This window comes from Petaurus breviceps, unplaced genomic scaffold (genome assembly GCF_028583685.1).
Source record: "Petaurus breviceps papuanus isolate PSGF00001 unplaced genomic scaffold, PetGlider_PUasm1.0 181, whole genome shotgun sequence".
NCBI classification, from domain to species: domain Eukaryota; kingdom Metazoa; phylum Chordata; class Mammalia; order Diprotodontia; family Petauridae; genus Petaurus; species Petaurus breviceps.
In genome coordinates, this window is record NW_027185784.1 from 2671801 (window position 1) to 2695267 (window position 23467).

General features: G+C 36.3%; 1 protein-coding gene across 5 annotated transcripts in view; it reads right to left on the reverse strand.

Moving 5' to 3' along the window:
- Nucleotides 1-394: 394 nt before the first annotated feature.
- Nucleotides 395-23467, reverse strand: part of FAM3C (FAM3 metabolism regulating signaling molecule C) — a 58459-nt gene continuing 35386 nt past the window's right edge. For all 5 annotated transcript variants that reach the window (XM_069087095.1, XM_069087094.1, XM_069087097.1 and 2 more), the window contains 5 exons: nucleotides 14529-14587; nucleotides 11567-11617; nucleotides 10766-10850; nucleotides 2011-2137; nucleotides 395-1312 (listed from right to left, as the gene is read on the reverse strand). In XM_069087095.1, coding sequence (XP_068943196.1) covers nucleotides 1223-1312; nucleotides 2011-2137; nucleotides 10766-10850; nucleotides 11567-11617; nucleotides 14529-14587 — 412 coding nt within the window. In that variant the 3' untranslated portion in view covers nucleotides 395-1222. The remainder of the gene's footprint in view (nucleotides 1313-2010; nucleotides 2138-10765; nucleotides 10851-11566; nucleotides 11618-14528; nucleotides 14588-23467) is intronic.

Sequence of the window (23467 nt, forward strand, 5' to 3'; positions counted from 1 at the left end):
AAACACCTGGCTGTATAACCTGGAGCAAGTTACTTAACCCCAATTGCTTTAAAAAAAATAACTAGAGTATTATTGGGTATTTAGAGCTATAAACTTAAAATTCTGAAAATGTATTAGCTCTGTCAGATGTCTTAATAGCTATAGACAAAGTATTGCTGACTGCAGAGTTGCATAAATGACTGAATGCACAGAACCTTCCCTGGTATCTGTGTTTTTTTGAAAGCTCTCAATACACCCACTCTTTCACTGACCATTTTGCTAAAAGAAATCAAAACCGACAAATTAGGGAGGGCATTTCATTTTTACAGATATGAGCATTCGGAATACTGGTTAGAGTTGCAAAATTTCATTAAACAAGAGTGAATGATGGTCACAGAAATACATACAAAAATAGTCATTTTAAAAATCTGTTTATTTCTATGACCACACTGCTAAACTATATCAACGTCATTCTTTAAATGGCTACTACAAAGTTAACTTAATTGAATCATAAATACAAATTATTTCAAGCTGCATTTCAAATCATATACATTTATACATTTCTTTTATCACTTTCTATACAAAAAGGATTTTTGTGCTTTTCTGCAGACCTGATCTAAATTTCTATATCAAACATTTTAATTCTATATTTTAAAAATTTATTGGCCAGAAGTCTCTGTGGGAAGTGAGGAAATAAGGTAGGGAAGGAAATGAGGTAGAATAGGAAGGGTATCAGGTATTAGACAGCAAAGCAAAATTCCAGAATATATACAACTAGTCAAATACTTCTTTATTAAAGATTGATTACTGCCTTCAAAAGGGCAGTATATTAAAAAAAATTTTTTTTACCTCCCCCACCCAACCCAACAAAACTTTTATTTTTCACAATGGCCACATTCTTATAGCAACTGTATCTATAAAATAATAGTATAACAGTTTTCATAATTTCTTCACAATGTGTGCTTAAAAAGACATTTCTACATCTTAAAGATGTTTATCATAACACAATCTAAATACTGTGCTTTTAGAGAGACAATAGCTTAGAAAAGGTTCATTATGGTGGACCTATTTACAAAGTTTATTCTTTAGGTTACCAATAAATAATCCTGATTTTGGAAGAGTTGATACTCATGCATTACTGACAAGATGGACGTATACTCTCAAAATATTTATATAGTAATATCTCCTTCATAGCACTCCCATCAATAACAAAGATAATTTTCTCTAACATTCTTCATATTGTTCAGTCTTGCTTTTGGGGGATACATCCTTCCATTTCTACAACTTCTGGCCATCCTTCATATTTGTTTGTATCCTTGTTGTTCTTTATGTGCTGCAGAAAAAGAAAAAAAAAGAAACCACCACAAATCCACCATTGTAACAAAAACACATCAAGCTGATCTACAAGTCTGATTTATTTTTGGCACAGGTGCTAATACATTTATTATAGTGAAGAGGGCATGACAAAGAAAATTATATTTATTAATTCCACTTTAGTGTTAATAACAAGGGTTGCATTACTGAAAAGTAGGTAAAAGTATGCTTTGCATATAGTAGATACATGATATTTACTGAATTAGTAAATATATTACATTTTTTCTGCTATAATTCAAAATCAAGTTCAAGTAGCTCTAATAATAAGCTCTCAAATTAAAATAAATAAATGTGGATATAATATAAAACATGCAAAATTATAACTATTTTCCAGATTAAATGTTCCAGTATTTGTAATGTTAACTACTCACCCTCTCCCCCCATATATCAAGATGAGGAAAGTATACTTAAGATGCCATTATTTACACCCATAATTCCAGGGCATTGAAAGCATATGAAAAAGTTTTGGGTTTTTAAAAATTTTAGATTTTTAGAAGCTAGAGAGTACTATGGTACTGGGTAAATGATCATATCTGATGTCTACCCATTTAACTGAAACCAGGAGTAACTGGGACAAGATTAATTATATTTTTGTAGAATGCTGGGCATTTTGAATTTATTCACCACAATATAGTATGAAAAAGTCAAGAGACTCACCTGTTCAAAGGGGCTTTTTGTCTTGATACCTTTTCCACCACAGAAGACCCAGTTGTCTCTAAAATCAAGGTTAACGATAGCTGTACTTCCCAAGGCAGCAATCAGTAATCTTGCCTCATTATTGAGTCTTTGAGAGGGAATAAATGAACATAATATGAAAACATCTTGTATAAACTGCATTAAATAGAAGAACATTACTTCCCTCAGGAAAACTTTCTTTTGCTTTTTAAAAAAATTTAGATTTAAAGAAAAAAAAAGCACTGTCGAGTAGAATGTGAGAGGATTCAAAATATACAATAAATTTCCATCTCAAGAAAGCCTATATAGTACTATGCCTTGCACTGAGAGCTGTCCATCTTTTGTTTCCTTGTAAATTTTCTTTTGTTCTCTACTTTGCACTTTTTACTTTGTGCTCCATCCCCCCCACCTCCAAAGGCTACAATTTACAATTAAGCATGGGTAATTTATAGATACATACATATATAGACATATACTTCCCCTGACAAATTCTACTCCTGATCTTTGTTTTTACGTTTGTGTCTCATTTCCTATCAAAACTGTGCAACAGAAATCCTTACCCAAATAATACTCAGAGGTTTCTCAAGATAGGAAGCAGAAAAGAATGGTTTAATTTGATCTCGAGAAAGGGCCACCCTCCTGACAAATGGTCAGGAAGGAGAAGTGATTTACAAAAGTAAATGATGTAGTTATAAAGCCCTAATGTGGAATTCTCCCCCACTCCACCTCCTGACCCTTTTCTTCCATTGTCTGGAAATTAGGTGTACAATCTAAGCCCAGCAATCCACCTCAAGTACCAGAACAAGGAAACAGTAGACCATCCAATGTACATTTGAGAAAGCACTTCTGTCCTTATTTGGCATATCTTGTGCTGAGGTGACACTGGGGAGGGTCTCCATTTCTCTAAGTTCCAGATTCCTGCAAGGTCAGGTGACTTCTAAACTTAGTGGATGCTGAAGCCACTCTAAATTTGATTTTTCAGAATGGGGAGACTTCACTGCAAATGATCCCTCACACTCCTAACTCCTCTACTTCCACCTGCTATCTTGCCCTCCTATTACTTAACTACCAGTACTTGCCCCATATAATACTGTTAGTTCTTTTCTCAGACCTCATTTATATAAGATACTCTTTTTAGCTGTTCCTAAAAGGTTTTACTTCTTAAAATCTTATCATACTTAGGTCTACCCCAAACTTTCTTAGAAACTACCCAATCACTAATGACAAGCTTAGGCATAAGTTTACATTGTACATACATAAAAGGTAAACACATTCTGTCCTTATCAAGTCCCTTGTAATTCATCTTTGGTATGTACATTATATTTCTCTTGGCTCTTGTATGTCAAATCTTCTATTAAGTTCAGGTTTTGGTGTTTTTTTTTAAACACAATCTTAAAGTTTGACAATTCATTAAATGTCTTTTTTTCATTCAAGATTATGTTTAGCTTTGCTAGGTATATTTTCAGCCAGAATGTCAGTTCTTTTGCTCTTTGATACAGTGTTCCAAGACCTGCTGTCTTTTAATGTTGCCACTGCTAGGTCTTGTGTGATTATAACTGTGGCACAACCACATTTAAATTTTTTCTTGTTTCTTGTAATATTTTAACCTTAAGCTGGTGGTTTCAGAATTTGACTTGGATATTCCTGTGGGTTTTCCTTGTAGGATCTCTTTCAGGTGGTGGTCAGTGGATTTTTTTTTTCTATTTCTGCTTTCCCCTCCTGTCCCAATGCTTCAGGACAATTTTATTTAATTATTTCTTGTGTTACTGTATCAAGATTCTTTTTTTGATCATGGCTTTCAGATAGTTCAATTTTTATGTTTTCTCTTCTTGATCTGCTCCCCAGATCAGTTACTTTTCTTATGAGATGTTTCATATTCTCTTCTTTCATTCTTTATATTTTGTTTTATTACTTCTTGTCCTCTTATAACTTTGCTGGCTTCCTCTTCCCAATTCTTATATTCAATGAGTAGCTTTCTTCCTTAAGATTCTGGATTATCTTTTCTAATCAGCTAACTTTCTTCTCAAAATCTCCTTGTTTTTCTTGGAGTGTTCTTATTATTTTAGTTTTTCCTCAATCTCCCTCATTTGGTTTTTAAAGTCTTTTTCCCCCCAAGTTCTTCTATGAATTCTTTTCAGACAGGTAGCCATTTGAAGTTATTTTGGGGGGTAGAAGTGGGTTTCTTTGCTTTAGTATCCCCCTCTGAAGACAAACCCTGGTCTTCTCTATTCCCGTGGTAACTCTCTATGGTTGAATTCTTTCTCCCTTGCCAGTTTTTTTTTAATCTGTAGTAGCTTAGTTTTTGTAATCACTTCTAGTCCTGGAGGTTGGGGAAAGGTGCCTCTGGGATCAGATATTCCTTCAGTTCTCCCCAGTGGCCTGAAATTGAACCAAGATGTCCAGCCTCCTGTAAATGCCCCCAGCCAGCAGCATGTTCACCCTCACTGCTTTTGCACTCACTGGGTGAGTGCTGGTTCCTTCTGGCCCCCACCACATCTCTGCTTGCACTGCTGGGGTCTGGCATTCCTGGTCAGCAAAGGTTCCTGCGATCTTCCCCAGCTCAAAAGCCCAACTCCCCTCACTGTCCCAGGGGTAAAAGTTCCCCAGGCTGAGGCAGCCTCCCAACCCAGCTAACCCCAGGGCTTGCCACTTTTTGTTTAAGCAGAACTTCCCTAGAGGTGTTTACTCTTCAGCAGCCCAAACCTCTCCCCGAATCCTCCCAGGAAGATTTTAAGAGTAGGTTTTAGAGAAAGAATGGAATAATGAAGGAAACAAAAAATGAATTTTGTTGAATGCTAAAATATCATGAGCATTTTTACATAGTCATAATGGTGGAGGACAAGCTAGCTGGTGCAGTGAATAGAAAACTGACCCTGGAGTCAGGAGGAACCGAGTTCAAATCCATCCTCTTGACACTTATTAGCTGGCAATTAGTATTTTTTTTTTTAAGCAATCGGGGTTAAGTAACTTGCTCAAGGTTACACGGCCAGGAGTTTCTGGGTGGGTGCTAAATGTCTGAGCCCGGGATTCGATATCCAGGTCTTCTCAACACTGGAGCCGGTGCTCTTACTCGCTGTGCTATCTGGCCGCCCCCGCTGGCAATTAGTATTAAACTAACTTCAATTCAAAACTATTTAAATGTATATATAATACATAAATAAAAACAATATCTAAGTCAACAGAGAGTCACATAAAAAACTAATACTTGCAGGAAGCAATCAGGTTCTACTCAAAAATACATTCATACAAAAGTTAAACCCTGTGGCAAACTATTAGACAAAAAGTAGTTTCTAACTCTGATTCTCTTTTACAGAAACATCACAAGATACTTCTACTTTCCCTAAGACACTGCTAGGAATTTATGATACAAATTAATTAGTAAATAATCCAGTGGCTTTAGGAGAAATTAAAGCAACTAAAAAGCTAAATATAGGGGAAATCACTGTTTGGGGAGAAAAAAGATCATCATGTGATTTTAATACAGAATATTCTATAATGCTGTGATGTGACAATCTACCTTACCACAGTGTAGAGAATTTGTTGGACAAAATCTAAAATTTTAAAAGTCAGTTCTTATTTCCATGAAGTTTGAAATGACCCACTTGTACCATCCAAAGAGTTTTTGATTAAGTAAAGACTGAGGATGTGAGAAGGTAACAATGGCATTAGCCAACAATTATTACTTTTTAGTTTAAACTTCTTATGTCATCTGGTATAGGAAACTCCTACCAACACACATCAACAATTTTCTTCAACTTGTATACTTAAGATAGTTGTGTGGGACATTAATAGATTAAGTGATTTGCCCAGCATCATAAGAGGTAAGAACTGAACCCAAGTGTTCCTGATGTCAAGTCAGTCCTCTGTATCTGTCTCTGACAACAAATGATTATTAAGTGCTGAAAATCATTAATAAGTATGTCATTTTTATAGGTATTTGTATTTCACCCTTGTTTTTGTGTAACAACCTTTTACATTTTTATGCTAATACTAGTTTGAATTTATGCTGTTATTTTAATATTCTTATTTTTATATGAGCCTATTTAAGTGGAAAATGTTGATCTATGTTAACTATGCCCAGAGGAAGGAGAGAAAACAGATTAGTGTTAATTTTTAAAAATTAAACGAAAGAATTTCCTTAAGAAAACAAAAAGCTAAATCACTACTGATCAGAAAAATGCAAATCTAAACAACTCTAAGGTACCACATCACACCTATCAGACTAACATGACAAAAGAGGAAAATGATAAATGTTGGAGAAGACTGGGGAAATTGAACACTAATGCTGTTAGTGGAATTGTGAACTGATCCAATCATTCTGGAGAACAATTTGGAACTATGCCCAAATATGTTTTTATATGGCTATAAAAATGTGCCATACCCTTTAGCCCAGCAATACCACTTCTAGGCCTGTATCCCAAAGAGATCATACAAATGAGAAAAGGACCCACATGTACAAAAATATTTGTGGCAGCTCTTTTTCTGGTGACCAAGAATTGGAAATTGAGGGGATGCTCATCAACTGGGGACTTGGATAGCCTCCAATGTGGTATATGAATGTAATGGAATAGTACTGTGCTAAAGAAATGATTAGCAGGCAAACTTCAGAAAAACCTCCCTGGAAAGACTTCCATGAACTAATGCTGAAGGAAGCGAGCAGAACCAGAAGAACATTGTACACAGTCACAGTAACATTATGCAACATTGTGTGATGATCTACTTTGCAAGACTTAGCTTTTCTCAGCAATTCAAGGATCTAAGGTAACTCCAAAAGACTCATGATGGAAAATGCTATTCACATCCAGAAAAAGACCTAGGGAGTCTGAATACAGATCAAAGCGTACTATTTGCTCTCTTTTTTTTGTTTCTTCTCTCTTGTGGTTCTTTTCATTGGTTCTAATTCTTCTTTACAATATGACGAATATGAAAATGTTTAATATGAAAGTACATGTAGAGCCTATATCAGATTGCACGTCATCTCGAGGGGGTAAAAAATTTAGAATTCAAATCTTATGGAAATGAATGTTGAAAACTAAAAATAAATTAATTTTTAAAACAGGGAAAAAAAGCAGTTTGTAAAAATATAAGCAAGTAAAAAGTCAGTCACATGAAAATTAAAAGCAGTCAGCAAGGAGGTTTCCTGGGATATCAGCCAAAGTCCTAACATCATTTTATATTCTCTCTTTCCAAAGGGTCTAGAGCTGGGCCCCAAATCAATCTAACTGGGGGCAAAATTAGTTCAAACCATTACAGGTCTGCTCTATAGTACCTCTGTTAACAAATATCCCAAAATGAAGTTGTAGAAGTGTGGTAAAGTTAACTCAAACTCTTCTAATTCCAATGTATTGGGTAACAACAATACCTAAGGAGAAAATAAACAGCCTGCAAAAGATTGAACTTGTTTCCATGCTATGGAATAGAAGCAAATGTTAATTCCACAAAGTAAAACACACCCAAAAAAAGTCAAATGATTTCCATATAAAAGCTGCCTATATGAAGCTATCAAGTAAAAAATGAATAAACTTTTTGAAGTCACTTTATACATTTAGGTTTTGTTAGATACAAAGCAAAAATATGTACAAATCTTGACTTGATTCATGCAAACTATATATGTATATATTTCTGGATTATGGGGATAGTCTAGGTAAGTTTAACTAAGAAATATTTGAATCATAGTTATATTTGGTTTCTGTCCTTTCAATTTTGCTTTGAGAGAATAACTAATTTAGCCTCTTTGTTTATTCTACCAAGAGGTTCAGAAAAATTTGAAACTTAAAATTTTAGACAAATATTTTAGCATCCTCGTTGCTTTTTCCACTTTTACATACCTGATTTTTATTTTAAAAAGTAAAAGGTGAAGCTGTGTAAGGGTTATGGGATTTAAAGATCTCCCATGCCCCATGGACGTGCTGACATAGCAGAGCAAGAGAAAGCGGAAAGCAAGAGAAAGTGAAAAGCCGAGCTAACGGTCCTGCGGTTGGCAGTTGGTGGCGGGTGCCTTTTTTTTTTTTTTTTGAGTTAGGACCCCTGCTGAGCACTGCCAGGGGCCGGAGCTGCTGGGAGCAGGATTTTCTGCTAAGGACTCCTGCTGAGGACTGCCAGGGGCCAGAGCTGCTGGGAGCGCGCTGGGTGGTTGCTGTGAGTGGGGAGAGGAGGACCTTTGCCTGAGGTAGCCTGTTCTGTTTTAAAGGCTTGAGAATGTGGGTGCTTTCTACTTTATCTACCTGTGCCAATGTCATAACTACTCTGATGGCTTTCACTTTCTGGTTTTGGGACTCAGTCTTTTGGTATCTTAATAAATTTTCTAGTTTATTTCCCCAAATGGCAAACCTGACGTATTTTGTGATGGATAATTATATCAGCATATTTATAATCTCTATAGGCATTGTGAATATGGCATTGCTGATACAAGCTGTGAACTGGTCTAACTATTCTGGAAAGAATTTCGGAATTAAAACCAAAATTACTACATATCTTTTATGTATATCTTTGACCCAGGAACATCACTATTAGGTCTATATCCTGAAGACATTGAAGAAAGAAGAAAAGGAGATCATACATATATAAATAAAAATACTTATAGCAGCTTTTTGTAATGTCAAAGAACTGGAAATTAAGGGAGTGTTTGTCAACAGGGGAATGGCTAAACAAATAATGGCATATGAACATACCAACATACTATTGTGTGTCATAAGAAATGATGAAAGGGACGGTTTCAGAGACAATGTGTAAGACTTGAACTGATACAGAGTGAAGTGAACAGAACCAGGGGAACATTTTAAGACTTTGAAAAACTTAAGAACTATGATCAATGCAATGACTAACCATGATTGCAGAGGGTCAATCTCTCACCATCTAACAGAGAGATGACAGACTAAGTGTACAGAAAGACATTTTTTTTTGAGTCAGAAAACAAAGGAATTTATTTTTCTTGACTATGTATATTTTTAACAAGAATTTTTTCTTTCTGATAGGAAATTTGATGGGAAATGGGAGGAGAAAATATTTTTGCTACTTTAAAAAATTATTTTAAAACACATAAAAAGTGCTTAGAAATGTTACTTTTTACTTCTTGGCTTTTCTAACACTATTATCTTGATTTTATTGTTTCCTATTTGACCACTACCTTCTCTCATTTGCTAGATCATTATCCCTATAAATGGTTTTTTTGGAGGGGCAATTGGGGTTAAGTGACTTGCCCAAGGTCACACAGCTAGTTTGTGTGTGTGTGTGTGTGTGTGTGTGTGTGTGTGTGTGTGTGTTAAGTGTCTGAGGCTGGATCTGAACTCAGGTCCTTCTGACTACAGGGCCAGTGCTCTATTCACTGCACCACCTAGCCGCCCAAGAAATTCTTTTTGGGGGGGGGAGGGCAATTGGGGTTAAGTGACTTGCCCAAGGTCAGACAGCTAGTTTTTGTGTTAAGTGTCTGAGGCCAGATCTGAACCCAGGTCCTCCTGACTCCAGGCAGGGCTGGTGTTCTATTCACTGTGCCACCTAGCCATTATCCCTATAACTTAAAACTGGATGTCCATTGCCTCCTTTCATCAAAGTAAACAAGCTATCAATTTAAAGTTCTCTTTACCTACTACACACTAACACAGGGGGAGGAGGAGATTAACAGTCTCATGGTCAAAATGTACCTTTTATTTTCTAATGGCCATACTTTCAAATATAATCCTAATTAATGTAATCCCCTGAATGTATTAAAAGAACAAATGTGCTGAAAACACAAAACAAGTTGATAATACTCTAATACACATAACTAACACTGAACCGATGCTGAATTTGATTTCTTTAGGAAAATATTTTTAAGTCTAATCTCATTGTTTTATATTCAGAAAATTAAAAATATTCTATACTTTAATATCAACTAAATAAAATATGTAAGACTAAAGAAGCAAATATTTCATATGTATACACTAGAGTTTTGCTCTAGTGATAAGCACAGCACCTAGCACACAGTGGGCACTACACTGTTAGCGACTGCATGACTGATCTGGGTGGGGAAACTGCAGCCAAAGCCAAAATCCCCTTTTATTAAGGGAAGCACTTGATGGCTTAAGAGGGCAACATGTGGCCTCGAGGCTACAGGTTCCCCATCCCTGTACTGACCTATACTTCTGCCACATAAGTTGAACTTTCTGCTAAAGTTTTCATGAGCTAATGGACTTTGTGCTTAAGGATCGTAATAGTTTAATGAGCTATTAACGTGTGGAGATCTTTCCAGTCCTTTTTCCTACACATGTATTATAAGTATATTAATAGAAGGATGGAGGAAACCCTGATGTTCAGCAAAAACTACTTTGGAGCAGGGTAGGAAAAGCCCAGTAATCAGTATGCTATCAAGTGTACAATGACTACAATTACGATAAAAAAAACTTACTCCTAAAAGAATAAAACATTCTCTCTCTCTACATTTATGTATATATGTATATTATATATGTATGTTTATTTTAAGTATATGTGTTATTATATATATTATCTCTGATCAATAATTGGGGTTAGGAATAAAGAGAAACCTCTAAATTTTGACAACATAGATGTTGTAGAGAGCACATTTTAAACACACAGAATTTTTCTTCTGACAATCACTCCCACTTTATATTTAAAACTCTTGAATTAACAAAATAAAAATGTACCCTAATATAAGAATACTCTGTAGTAGTAAAAGGGTGCTTTGACATACATATATTCATTTATAAAAAGTCTTAATGTAGAAAAAAAAATTCATACATACTTAGTTGCTCCATCATCATATGTTCCCATTAAAACTATTGTTCCATCTTGAATAGACTTAAGGAATTCAATAAAGGGTGCCACATCTAAAGAGAACAAAAATAATTACTTTTTTAATGACTGAGCAACACCCCTCCCTCCAACCTCTGCCACCAGCCCTTCTTCAAGCCTGGTCCTCATTATCCACAAAAGCAACCCTAAGCAGAAGGAGCAGACCATCCTGCCACCGCCACAGGCTACACTGCCACCAGTGGATGAGTAAACCAAAGAGTCCTAGCAACAGCAGTACCCCAGACCACCAGCCCTGCTTCCAGGTTGACAGCCATAGCCATTTTCCAGGGAAGCAATTCTTGTGGAGATGTAATCTGGCAACTGCCTCTTCAGGTACTGTGTAGCCACTGACTTCTCAGCAGCCACAGCTCTTTAGTCCCCCCAAATGTCCTCACTAAAGTCTTTGGCATAGTTAAATGGCTCAACATCACAAACAGGTAGAGTTCTAAAAGAAATGTCATGAAAAAAGATGCATTACCACTTGTCTAGTGGACTGCCCTTAAGGACCACTGGATCTTTCCATCTCACTTGAAGCTGATGATCTTTACATGTTTACATTCCTTCTATTAAAATATAAGCTCCTGAAGAACAGGACCTATCTTATATTTCTATTTGTATCCCTAGTATTTTGTACAGTGCTTTACATAAAGCAATGCATAATAAATTGATTATTCATTCATTCTAGGAAATTATCAGGGAGTCAATATTAGACACATGAGTGAGTCATTTAAGAGAGTATATTACTGCTTACCTCCTCCCCACATATCAAAGTACTCAGTGCGTAATGCTTCTCCTGTTTTTCCTTTAAAAAGGTAAAAATTTCAGATCAAAATATGTAATAACTGATTTATAACTTATGGATATGAAATTATATTAAAAGTAGTAAGCTAAAAGTAACAAAATTTTAAAACTTTGGGTCCTAACAATCTAATTCAAACCTGCAAAACATAACAGTGATATTATCAAAAGGTCAGATGAGAAAATAATTCCATTGCTCTAATGTTCGTTCACCTCTCCTCCTACGCTGCTAAGGATTCCTGTTCCCTAATATAGTAATAACCACTGGGACAGTCCTTTTTTGTCCTTTACTATTATACATATATGCTGCCAAACTCCAACAAACATGAGCTCATCTATAAACAAAGAACAGAAAAATAATGCTTTTTAAAACACCACTATTAGTACTCCCCCCCAAATACTTTCCCTTCTGAGTTAGCATAATTGAACAAGATAAATCCACACGTTGGACATTTCTGAGCACGTATCTCTCACTCTGCATTGCTAGACAATCACACTCTGTTATGAGACAAAACAAAGGCTTCCTCACTAGTTGTTTTTCTTGAGTTCTTTCAGTCATGTCGACTCTCTGTTACCCCATTTAGGGTTCCTCTGGAAAAGATACTAGAGTGGTTTGCCATTTCCTAATCCAGTCCATTTTATAGATGAGGAAACTGAGGCAAACAAGGTTAAGTGACGTGCCCAGAAACACACAGTTACTAAGTGTCTGAGGTCAGATTTGAACTCATATCCTCCTGACTATAGGGCTAATGCTCTATTCACTTTGCCCCCATCTGCCCAATAGCAGATTATTGCGCTGATAAGAATTAAATCCTCTAAAGTTTAATTTTATGATGTTATGTTGTAGTAATTATCTTTGACCTCTTTCAGATATAGTCCTAACAGCTGTATAGTTTGGTCAAAGAGTATACCATTTAGTGATTTTTAGGGCACAGTTCCAAATTGCTTTCCAAAACGAAGTCATTTACAGCTCCATCAATAGTCCAATAGGGTGCTGCCCAATGATAGCTCCAACAACTTTCATTTTCCCTTTTTTGGTATCTTTGATAATTAAATGGTAGAAGGCAGAACCTCAGAGTTTTAATATCTTATTTATTACACATTTATTAAATATTTTAATAATTATCATTTTATCATTAGTAACTTGGAACATTTTTTCATATAGTTGTTACTACTTGTCTTCTTTTGAGAAGTGTCTGTTCATATCCCTTTGACCACCTATCTACCGGGAAGAGCTCTTGTTCTTATAGATCCATCCCCTATATATCTTGATACTAGGGAACAATCTGCTCCCAGAGCCATCCCTGACATTCTGGATTTCAGAACCATGCCTTCTCTACTATTGGCCCATCATGGAACTTTCCCCAGCACCTGGATCTCTTTGCCCTAGAACGGATTACCTTTCTAGGTGCTTATTTACCCCATAGTATTCCTCCATAAGGACCACCTCCTTCCCCCATTGGTGAGTTTCTCCTGGAGATTCCATCTTGTGGATTGCTCAGGCAAGTCTATCGAAGACAGATACCTCCTGGTCCTGTTCCTGACTTTCTGGATTTCAAAACTATGTCACTGTACTAGATACCATTCTTCTGTTCCCATGTTCTCTTTTATACACTTCCCTTGTTAAAATGTAAGCTCCTCAAGGCCAGGGATAGTCTTTATTTTTGCTTTATTTGTATCCCAAACACTGAGCAAAGTGCCTAGCACAAAGTAAGTGTGTAATAAATGTTTGTTTTAATAAAAGTTTAATTTAATGTTTGTTCCTTTTAGACCTTTTATCAGAGAAACTCACTACAAAGATTTTTTTTAATGCTAACAGAGCTCTACAAATTAGCACTAGGTTTCTGTACCTTCCCTTTCATCTCACCTAATTAGTCCTCAAACACAGCCAAGATTTTTCACTTTCCTGAGGCAGTTATACCTTTACTTCTACTCTTGTGTAATATTTTTATTGCCTTGATTGCAACTAAATGGTCACATATAAAAAAAGAATTCATTCAAGAATTCCAGAGTAGAAACTACTTTACCTTACAAATATCTTACTTTATCTTTACAAAAGGGCATACATAAGCAATTTATTAGTCCAACATGTCATAGAAGTTTAAACTTCCATATTCTAGTATTCTTAGAGTTACGGTATCTGTTACTATAAAATGGATTAAACAAGTAAAGTATTTATCACTGGACTCATGTGATTAGTGTTACACTTTGGTTCTCACTTTTCAGGTTCAGAAATTATTTTATCAATTCACCAGGGTGAATAATTAAATCATTTAATAACTGCTTACCAAGTTCAAAAGAGATCAACTCACAAAACAAAATGTCAATTTATTAATTTACAGTAAACTCAGAGAATATTTTTGTGGATCGGTTTGGGAAATCAACCTGAGACAGCACATTAAAACCAGAATGATGCATAGTATATAGAAAACCAGCACGTTGTGATAAACTGATATTTTTTTTTCCATTGAAGGGATATACCATTCAAGTAGGCTTGCTATTTTGCATGAGCTAGTCAAGACAATTTTCTCCCTGGTCAATACTAGAAAAAAGTTGAAATCCTCGTTCTCTTTTAAGTCCAAACACACAACTACCCATTGTTCTTACATTATCCCTCTTCTCTTCAAGATACTCTAAATTCCCAACTTTACTTTTTTTATTGACTATACATTAGGGATTAGGTAGGGTTAGAGGCTGATTGTCTGCATCTAAATGTTCAGAAAGTATCTTAATGAGGTGATGTGCCTAAATTACAATGCAGGGAAGGTTAATTATGAGAAGAGAAACAACTCCTATGCTAGAATGTATATTCCTTTTAGATTCTATCCTTTTCTCTAGATCTGGGGATACATATTAGTTCTGGGGTCTCCATTCCTATATCCCCTGAATACAGGACTAAGCTAAATTACACATACCATTTACCAATGCAACATTGATTCCTCTTCCAACATTATTCTTTACACCACTCATTAAACTGAAGAAGAAAAAAAAATGACAAATTTCAGAAGCAAATATTTCACATGGTAAATACTGGGGTCTAAAGATGAAGTAATGAAAAAACAATGAATAGCATTAAAGATATAATATACTCAATAATATAAATTTAACAAAGGATAAACTAAATCAAAAAGTTGCTTTTGTATATATATATAATGATTATTTAAAAGCATTTCAATATGACTTCCTAAATATAAACAATATATTAAAAGACTGGGGCTATAAAAGGTATTAAAAAAAAAGATCAAGATGTTTCTTGATGAGTTATCAGATTATGAAATATTTCTTAAGGAATCCCTCATAGTATATATGTATTGCAGGAATGATTCTGTACCTGCCTTCAAACAACCAAACAAGTGACCTAATTTACTTTTCATTTCCCGTAACAACTTGATATATAAGATAGAAGTAAAGTAAGATTTATGCCTATCTAGGACAAGAATTGAAAAGGAAAATTTAGACCACATGGAACCTGGGAGGCAACAAAATTATTTTCAGTGACCCCAAGCTGGCAAATGAAAAGCCCTATTTCTAACACCAGCATTACCTTGAAAATGCTATATGGCTAAGAAATATATAACAACAGCATCTCAGAAGAATCACGATCATACTCAAAGAAAAAATGTGAAATAAATAAGCTACCACTTGCTAATAAAGATTTGCAAGAGAAGATCAGTATAAATCATTAAAAACATGGATAAGCATAAAAAAAAGTTCATGTTGCTCATGATATATAAGCAAAGGATAAGAGCCCAAGTGCCATAATGGTAGCCACAACAAAGAATTAAAAAGGAAAGTCTCCACCCAACACATCAGGTAGTTGCTCTGTAAAGGATAACAGAAAGATGTAGACAAATCATTCCCTAGAATGAGAAAGCATAAAGGGATTAAACTTGTACTTACAGAAGGAGTAGTAAACCAAATGAGATCACAGATTCATTCAGTAAAGCATGTCTAACAGAAAAGCCACTTATAGTAACAAAGGGAGAGTCACTTAAGAACACTGAAAGGTTAAAGGACTTGCCCACAGCCAGCAATGTGTCAGAGGCAGGATCTGAACCTAGGTCTTATGGGGGGGGGGGGGAGGGAAGAGTTCCCAGTTCAACTTCCAGGGTTTCCCAATGTTTTTTAATTCTGTTAAATCTTTTGAACAAAAAATCGTGTAAATCCCTAGAGTAATGTAATATACAACTCATAATTTTCATAAGCAATCATTACTGCTTAAGGAGTCATTAAAGAATTTTTAGTGTGAACCTGTTAGACCATTATCATGAACCTCTATGGAGTTCACAAACCACTAAATGGGAACGACTGTACTATGGGCATGCTGCTTCTTACATGCTCAGACAGAACCAACAATCTGCAATGAAATTTCATTTCTGAAATTTATTTTTTATCACAGAACCTCAGTAGGATGAGACTTCAGAAGTCGAATCCAACCACAGCTAAACAAGAATCTCCTATACCCACCCACACCCACACTCACCCACCCACCTTCCCCCCCCAATCTCCATTTTTTATAACTCTAATTGTTTGGAAGTGTTTAGGTTGGTTTTTTTCCTTTTACCTTTCTTCAGTTCCATCCATACCAACTAGTTCTTTGGGCCCAAACAGAACAAGTCTATCTCCTTTTTCCATTGAATATCCCCCCTTAAAATATTTCAAGACCACTATCTTGATCTTCCTTTTCTCTTTCCCCTTTTGTCTCCAGGCTAAACAACTGTCATATGACATGGCCTCAAGGCTCTTCACCCTCCTGGTTACTCACTGTCCTTCCTAAAATGTGGTACCAAGAACTGAAGAGAATACAGTAAGACTATCATATCATATCTAGTCCACGGCACTATTTTTTTTAATATAACTTTAACTGTTAGACATAGCTCATAATATTGGCTTTGGAATCCACTAGAACCCCTAGATATTTTTCAAAAGTTCTAGCATGTCTCCTGTATTGCTTTTTGAACTCAAGTCTGAGACACCGCAATTTATGCTCATTAAATTTCATCTTAAGATCATAACAGAGGGGGAGGAGTCAAGATGGTGGAGTAGAAACAGGACTCCCGTGCCGCTCCAGCTTCCACTTCCTCCAATTCATGTAAAAGGTGACTCTGAACAAACTTTGGAGCTACAGAACCCACAAAATGACACAGAGAAGCTAACCTCCCACTGAGGACAGCCTGGCACGAAGTGGCCAGCGCAACTCTCTGGGAGCTGAGCCCAGCCCTGTGTAAGGCCGAGGTTTTAGCCTCAGGGCGGCCTGACCAGCCACCATATAACCAGCAGCTGTGGCAATTACCAGAATTATCAACACATAGATGCTAAGGACAAAGTGAGAGGTCAGTGCAGTGTGGACTTTGGGATCCGGTAGTTTGGGAATGTGGTCCAGCCTTTATTTCCTGGAGGGAGAAGCCGCTGAGGCACCCGGGCCGCCACGTGGCAGCTTCAGCTCCTGGCCTGCAGATTGTAGGGGGACCAAGCAAACAGTCTGAGGGGTAATCACTCTTGCTTTAACCTGCTTGGATCTGGATTGTACTCTAGGGTGGAGGTCCTGGGGTGCGTGACCAGCTTGCCAGAGGGCGTGGAGGCTTCAGAGAGGGCACCCAACTAATAGCTCTAGCAGCTGAGAAAACCCCAGTGATTTGAGACAAAGCTCCTGTGATAGTAATGGCAATTAAAGATTCCCCGTATTGGCTTGGTTTTCAAATTGATTGTATTAAAACCCAGAGTTTGTTAATCCCACCTGTGGGATGGGCTTGTTGATGTGAAAAGAAAGTCCTGAAGTGGGAGGAGCTGGTGACGTAGATTTGGAGAGACACTGGAGAGAGGCGGAAGATCTTTTTTTGGAAGCAGCACCTCGTGGAGAGAGAGAGAGACTAAGAGGATTGCTGGTGGCCGCTTTGAATTGCCCTGGACTTTTGAGACCTGCCCCCTGAGCTGCCAAGGACTGAGGAGACATGGCTGTTTTGCTGGTACTTTGTCTGTCTGTTTTGATGTTATTTTGCCAGATTTATCCACTGGTGAAAGACTGTCCTGTTGAAGAAGTCCTGGAACCTGGCATTTGGTTAAGAAGGCCTGAGACTGTCCTGCAGACAGAGAGTGAATACTGTCCACTGGTGAGGGACAGTACTGTTGTTGCAGGGGTCTGGAGACTGTCCTGCAGACAGAATGAATACTGTCCACTGGTGAGGGACAGTACTGTTGTTGCAGGGGTCTGGGAGCCTTTCTGTTGGTTCAGAAGCCCTGAAGAAGGATTTTCTTGTTGTATGTTTACAGAAATCCTGGGAGAGGGCTTTGCTAATGTGTTCAGGGGTTCTAGGGCTGTTCTACAGACAGAGGATAAATTCATGAAGGGACTGGCAATGTATCTTATGGCCTTGCTAAGCCTTGTCTCTCCAGGAACTAAGATTGCTGAGAACTTGCCTCGTGTCAAGATGAAGAAAAGACCTCCATTTGGGTATTAAGTGCTGTGTTTAAACTTGATGTAACTCTGGGGTAGATTCAATTGTGATCCAGGGGTGGGGAACTTTTGACCTTTTTGTGTTCTATGGTTGAGCAAATGAATGTATTTTACTTATGTTTGGAAACTAATCTCCATTTGAGAAGAGGGGCTTTGTGGTGGACTTAATTAAGGTATAGCCTAGGGGTGGAGAAGTATTTAGGACAGAGACTTTGTAATTGATTGAATGATTGGAAGGTCCTGGGGTGGGGTAGTACTTGGAGATTATTTAATCATACTTAGTAAATACTGTATTTTGAATGATGTCATGTTTTGATCTTCTCTGTTCTGGGTTTGTTACTGAATAAAATAGAGAGCACCTATGCTGGTATTTCGAACCTGGGAAGTTGCCTTTGCTTGGTATTACATTACAGCTCCCCTCTCTGGTATCAGAGTTCTACTGTGGCAAAAAGCTCAAAATTCAAGTAATTGAGTGGCAACATAAGCAGGCAAAGGAAGCAAAGCAAGCAGAGCAATCCAACTTTACACTCCTATTTTGGGAACAAAAAGGATCAAAGCATGGAACAGGAGGAAGACAACACAGGCAGAACTCCTGCACCAAAAGCTTCCAAGAAAAATATGAGCTGATTACAGGCTACAGAGGACCTTAAGAAGGATTTTGAAAACCAAATAAGAGAAGTGGAGGAAAAATTGGGAAGAGAAATGAGAACGATGCAAGAAAATTATGAAATGGGAGTCAACCTGACTGAAGAAAATAACACCTGTAACAGACTAACTCAAATGGCAAAAGAGGCTGAAAAAGGCAATGAGGAGAATGCCTTAAAAAGCCGAATTTGCCAGATGGAAAAAGAATCTCAAAAGCTCACTAAAGAGACTCATTCCTTTAGAATCAGATTGGAGAAAATAGAAGCTAGTGACTTTATGAGAAATCAAGATACTATTAAATATATCCAAACAAATGAAAAAATAGAGGGCAATGTGAAATATCTCATCGGGAAAACCACTGACCTGGAAAATAGATCCAGGAGAGAGAATTTAAAAATTACTGGACTACCTGAAAGCCATGATCAAAAAAAAAAGAACCTAGAAATCATCCTTCAAGAAATTCTCGAGGAAAACTGCCCTGACCTTTTACAATCAGAGGGCAAAACAGAGGTTGAAAGAATCCACTGATCACCTCCTGAAAAAGATCCCAAAAAGAAAACTCCTAGGAATATTATAGCCAGGTTCTGGAATTCCCAGATCAAGGAGAAAATATTATAAGCAGCCAGGAAGAAACAATTTGAATATTGTGGAAACACAATCAAGATAACACAGGATCTGGCAGCTTCTACACTGAGGGATCGAAGGGCTTGGAATATGATATTCTGGAGGGCAAAGGAACTGGGATTAAAACCAAGAATCACCTACCCAGCAAAACTGAGTATCATGTTTCAGGGGAAAATATGGTCATTCAGTGGAATAGAGGACTTTCAAGCATTCTTGATGAAAAAACCAGAGTTGAATAGAAAATCTGACATTCAGATACAAGAAGCAAGAGAAGCATGAGAAGGTAAACAGGGAAAAGAAATCATAAGGAACTTATCAAAGTTGAACTATTAACATTCCTACATGGAAAAATGATAATTGTAACTTATAAAACTTTTTTCATTATGAGAATAGTTGAAGGGAATAGAAATGTATATAAATATATATACATACATTCAAACATATATATGTCTATATAGGATGGTATGTGGACATATGAATACATATGAGTGTGTGTACATATGAGTACAGGTATACATAGATAGAGGACGCAGGACCAATTTAATAGGAAAGAATGATACTTAAATGGTGAAATTAAGAGGTGAGAGAAGAATATAATGAGAGGAGATGGGGAGAGACAGAATGGGGTAAACTACCTCACATAGAAAAGGCAAGGGAAAATGGTTACAATGGAGGGGTAGAACAGGAAGACAAAAGGGAATGGCTCAACCTTATTCTCATTGAATTTGGCTCAGGGAGGGAATGACATACACACTAAATAGGGCATTTCACCCCACAAGAGCATAAGGGAGAAGGGGATGAGAAGGTGGATGATGGAAGGGAGGGCAGGCTGGGGGGAGAGAAGTTGGAAGCACCCACTTTTGAAAAGGGACAGGGTCAAAGTAGAGAATAGAACAAGTGGGGGGTGGGATAGGAGGGAGGGAAATACAGTCAGTCTTTTGCAATATATCCACTATGGAAATGTTTTGCATAGCTACACATGAATTGCTTATCTTCCCAGTAAGGGTGGGTGACAAGGGAGGAAGGGAATGAATCTGGAATTCAAAGTTTTAAAATCAAATGTTTAAAAAATATATACATATATATACTATTATTAATATTATTTTACATGTAACTGGGAAATAAGATACATAGGCACTGGGGCACAGAGATCCACCGTGCCCTACTGGAAAGTCGGAGGGAGTATGGGAGAAGAGAAGATTGGAGGAGGGGATATCCAGTGGGATCTCTATTTTGGGGTGGTGGGTAGGGGAAAAACAGGGAGAAAATTTGTAACTCAAAATCTCGTGAAAATGAATGATGTTTTAACTAGAAGTTAATAAAGCATTTGATAAAAAAAATGAATGTTCAAAACTATCTATACATGTAATTCAAAAAAAAATAAAATACTGTTTACAAAAAAAAAAAAAGATTATGCCAAATCCTGACTCATCATCTACTATGAGATATCTTTTCTTGCCTTTGTAACGAGCAAATTTTGAAAAACTTTTAAACTCTCTTAGACATTTCACTAGGGAAATCATTGAAAATAAAAATTGAACAAACCATGAATGACTCTTTCAGGCTAGCCATTTACTATAGTTTGAAATCCCCAAGAACAGCATGAGAAAATTTATCAAATTCTTGGCTAAAATCTGGGAAAGGAATATCTATAGCATTCTCCTCAGCTACATGTGTAACTAGAAAGAAAGTAGTGCCCTTAAAAAGAAATAGGGATGTTTGAAGGAAGGGGGTGTGGATGAAGGATGACAAAAACAAATTGTTTTAACAAGCTGATTTTTGAGATGCCTGTAAGACAGCTGGAGCTCAGAAGACTGATTAAGGCTAGATAAGAATTTAAAAGTCATCTGCATAAAAATAATTCAATCTAAGAGTACTAAACAAGATCACCATGATAGCAGATATTTATATAAAGAGAGAAGGCTCAGGACAAACCTTGGAGAGGGGATGGCAGAACATGAATAATGATCTAGCAAAGAAGGTGAACAAGAATGGTAGAGGCAAAAAAAAAAAGTAGGAGAAAATGTCATTAAATCCATTGGAAGAAGAATATTGAGGAAGAAGAGGTAGAAAGTTAAGTGTTAAAAGCTATGGAGATGTCAAAGAGACATACTGATAAAAGACCATCAGATTTAGCAAATGAGATAATCAGTAATCTTGAAGAGAACAGTTTTAGCAGAATAGTGCGGCCAGATGTCAGATTACAAATTGTTGAGTGGTATAACAGGAAGATTAATAACATGCTGAAACTAAAACAAATCTGCTATATTTAGATCAACCATACTGAAGAATCAAATTTTAAAGTTTGTTCGCTTTGTTCCTTTGAAATAAACATTGTGATATAAGTAGAAATTCTTAATAAACTATTTTCTGAACCACAAAAGGTTTGATTAATCTATTAGGTGATAGCACATACTCTCTCAAAAAGATCTAGGTATACTACTAAACCCCAATGTAATTTTTCACTAGTACAGAGATAGATAATGGTACACTTTTATCCAAACAGGAATAAACTAGGAATATGTGACGCTTAATGTACTTTGCTGCAACTACAATGGTTGTCTCATTACTTGAAAGAAATCTAATACTGTTAATGAAAAAAATAAATGATCAAGTAGGATGAAAGACTTCCACAAGATGGCAGCATTTCTATATGCTAATTTAAACAAGGCTATTGTGCCAAAATTAAAAATCAGGCCTGTGGTAAATTAAAATTGTAAAGGGCTTACAGATTTTTGACTGCATAAAGGTCAAAGTCAACCAAAATGCACAATTACAATTTATTATACTTCATAAATTATGATTATTTCAAAACCAGAATTTTATAACAATTATTGTATAAGTGCTACTCTGCATGTCTGTGCTTTCAAATTTCATGTATTTTTTTATTCAGATTTTTTCATAGCTCTTTTCAAATTGGATTTTCCCTAAAAACTACTAAAATTCTCACTATGATCTAGTAAAGATGTTTATTTTCCATAGCCAGTTTACGATTATTCATAGATTAAATCTGTCCAAATCTAAACTGGAGATATATATTCATTTTTCCTTTTAGTGTTACCAGATATAAATGACTGGTATTTTTATTTTTTATTTTTTTTTGTCACTTAGGTCCCTAATATCACCTCTATCTAGAACAAGAGTTCTTAACCTAGGGTCTGAGCTTATTTTATGTGAGGGAGAGGGAAGAGAAAAGAAGGCTCCTAAAGAGGGCTCCTACTATGTACCAGACACTATGCTAAGTGCTTTATAAATAATATGTATCACATTATTTATGAATTTAATTAACATTAAATATGTATCACATACATATAAACTATTTAATTTTTTAAAAATCCTATCTTTCAACGCACTTAAAATTTCTTTTTTAAGAAAGGGTCTATAGGTTTCACCAGACTGTTAAAAGGGCCCATGATACAGAAAAGGCTAAGAACCACTAATCTAATTTTAAAGAATTATCTATTGTGTTTTAAATAACATACAAAACCTGGTTAAGATAACCATTTGCTTAAGAAAAAAATCACCCATTCTTCAGAAGAATTTTCAAAGCAGAACTGGTCAACCTACTTTCTAGCAGCATGACCTTGGGCAAATCATTTCACTTGTATGCACCTCATTTTCCTCATCTGAATTAGGTGATCTCCAACATTCCATTAGAGCACAAAGATTCCATAGTGCCTTTAGGGAATGCTGGAGTGAGGAGATAAAGTTCAGGCCTTATTCCAGTTTAACAGATGAATAAACTATCTCCAAAGTCATAAATCTTAGATTCAAAGCAACTAAGAAGAACTTAAAGAGGTAACCTAGTCCAACTTCTTACAGATACTGAGTTCAAAGGTTAAGTGACCCAGGGTCACTGGAAAAGTAAGCAGCAGAGCAGGGATTTGAAACTAGATCCTCTGATTGCAAATGCTGAACTCCTTACACAGTAACACACTGCATCCTACTGAAAGGCCAGGACTAGAATCAATAGTCTCTGGCTCAGAATTTTCATACTAAATTGTAACTGCCCACACATTTTCCCCCTTTTAAATGGTCTTTTCTGCAATGAGCACTTATGCTTGTAGATTAATGACTACCTGATCCCTTTTCCTTAACATTAACAATCAAAAACTTCCCAAGTTATCTCAA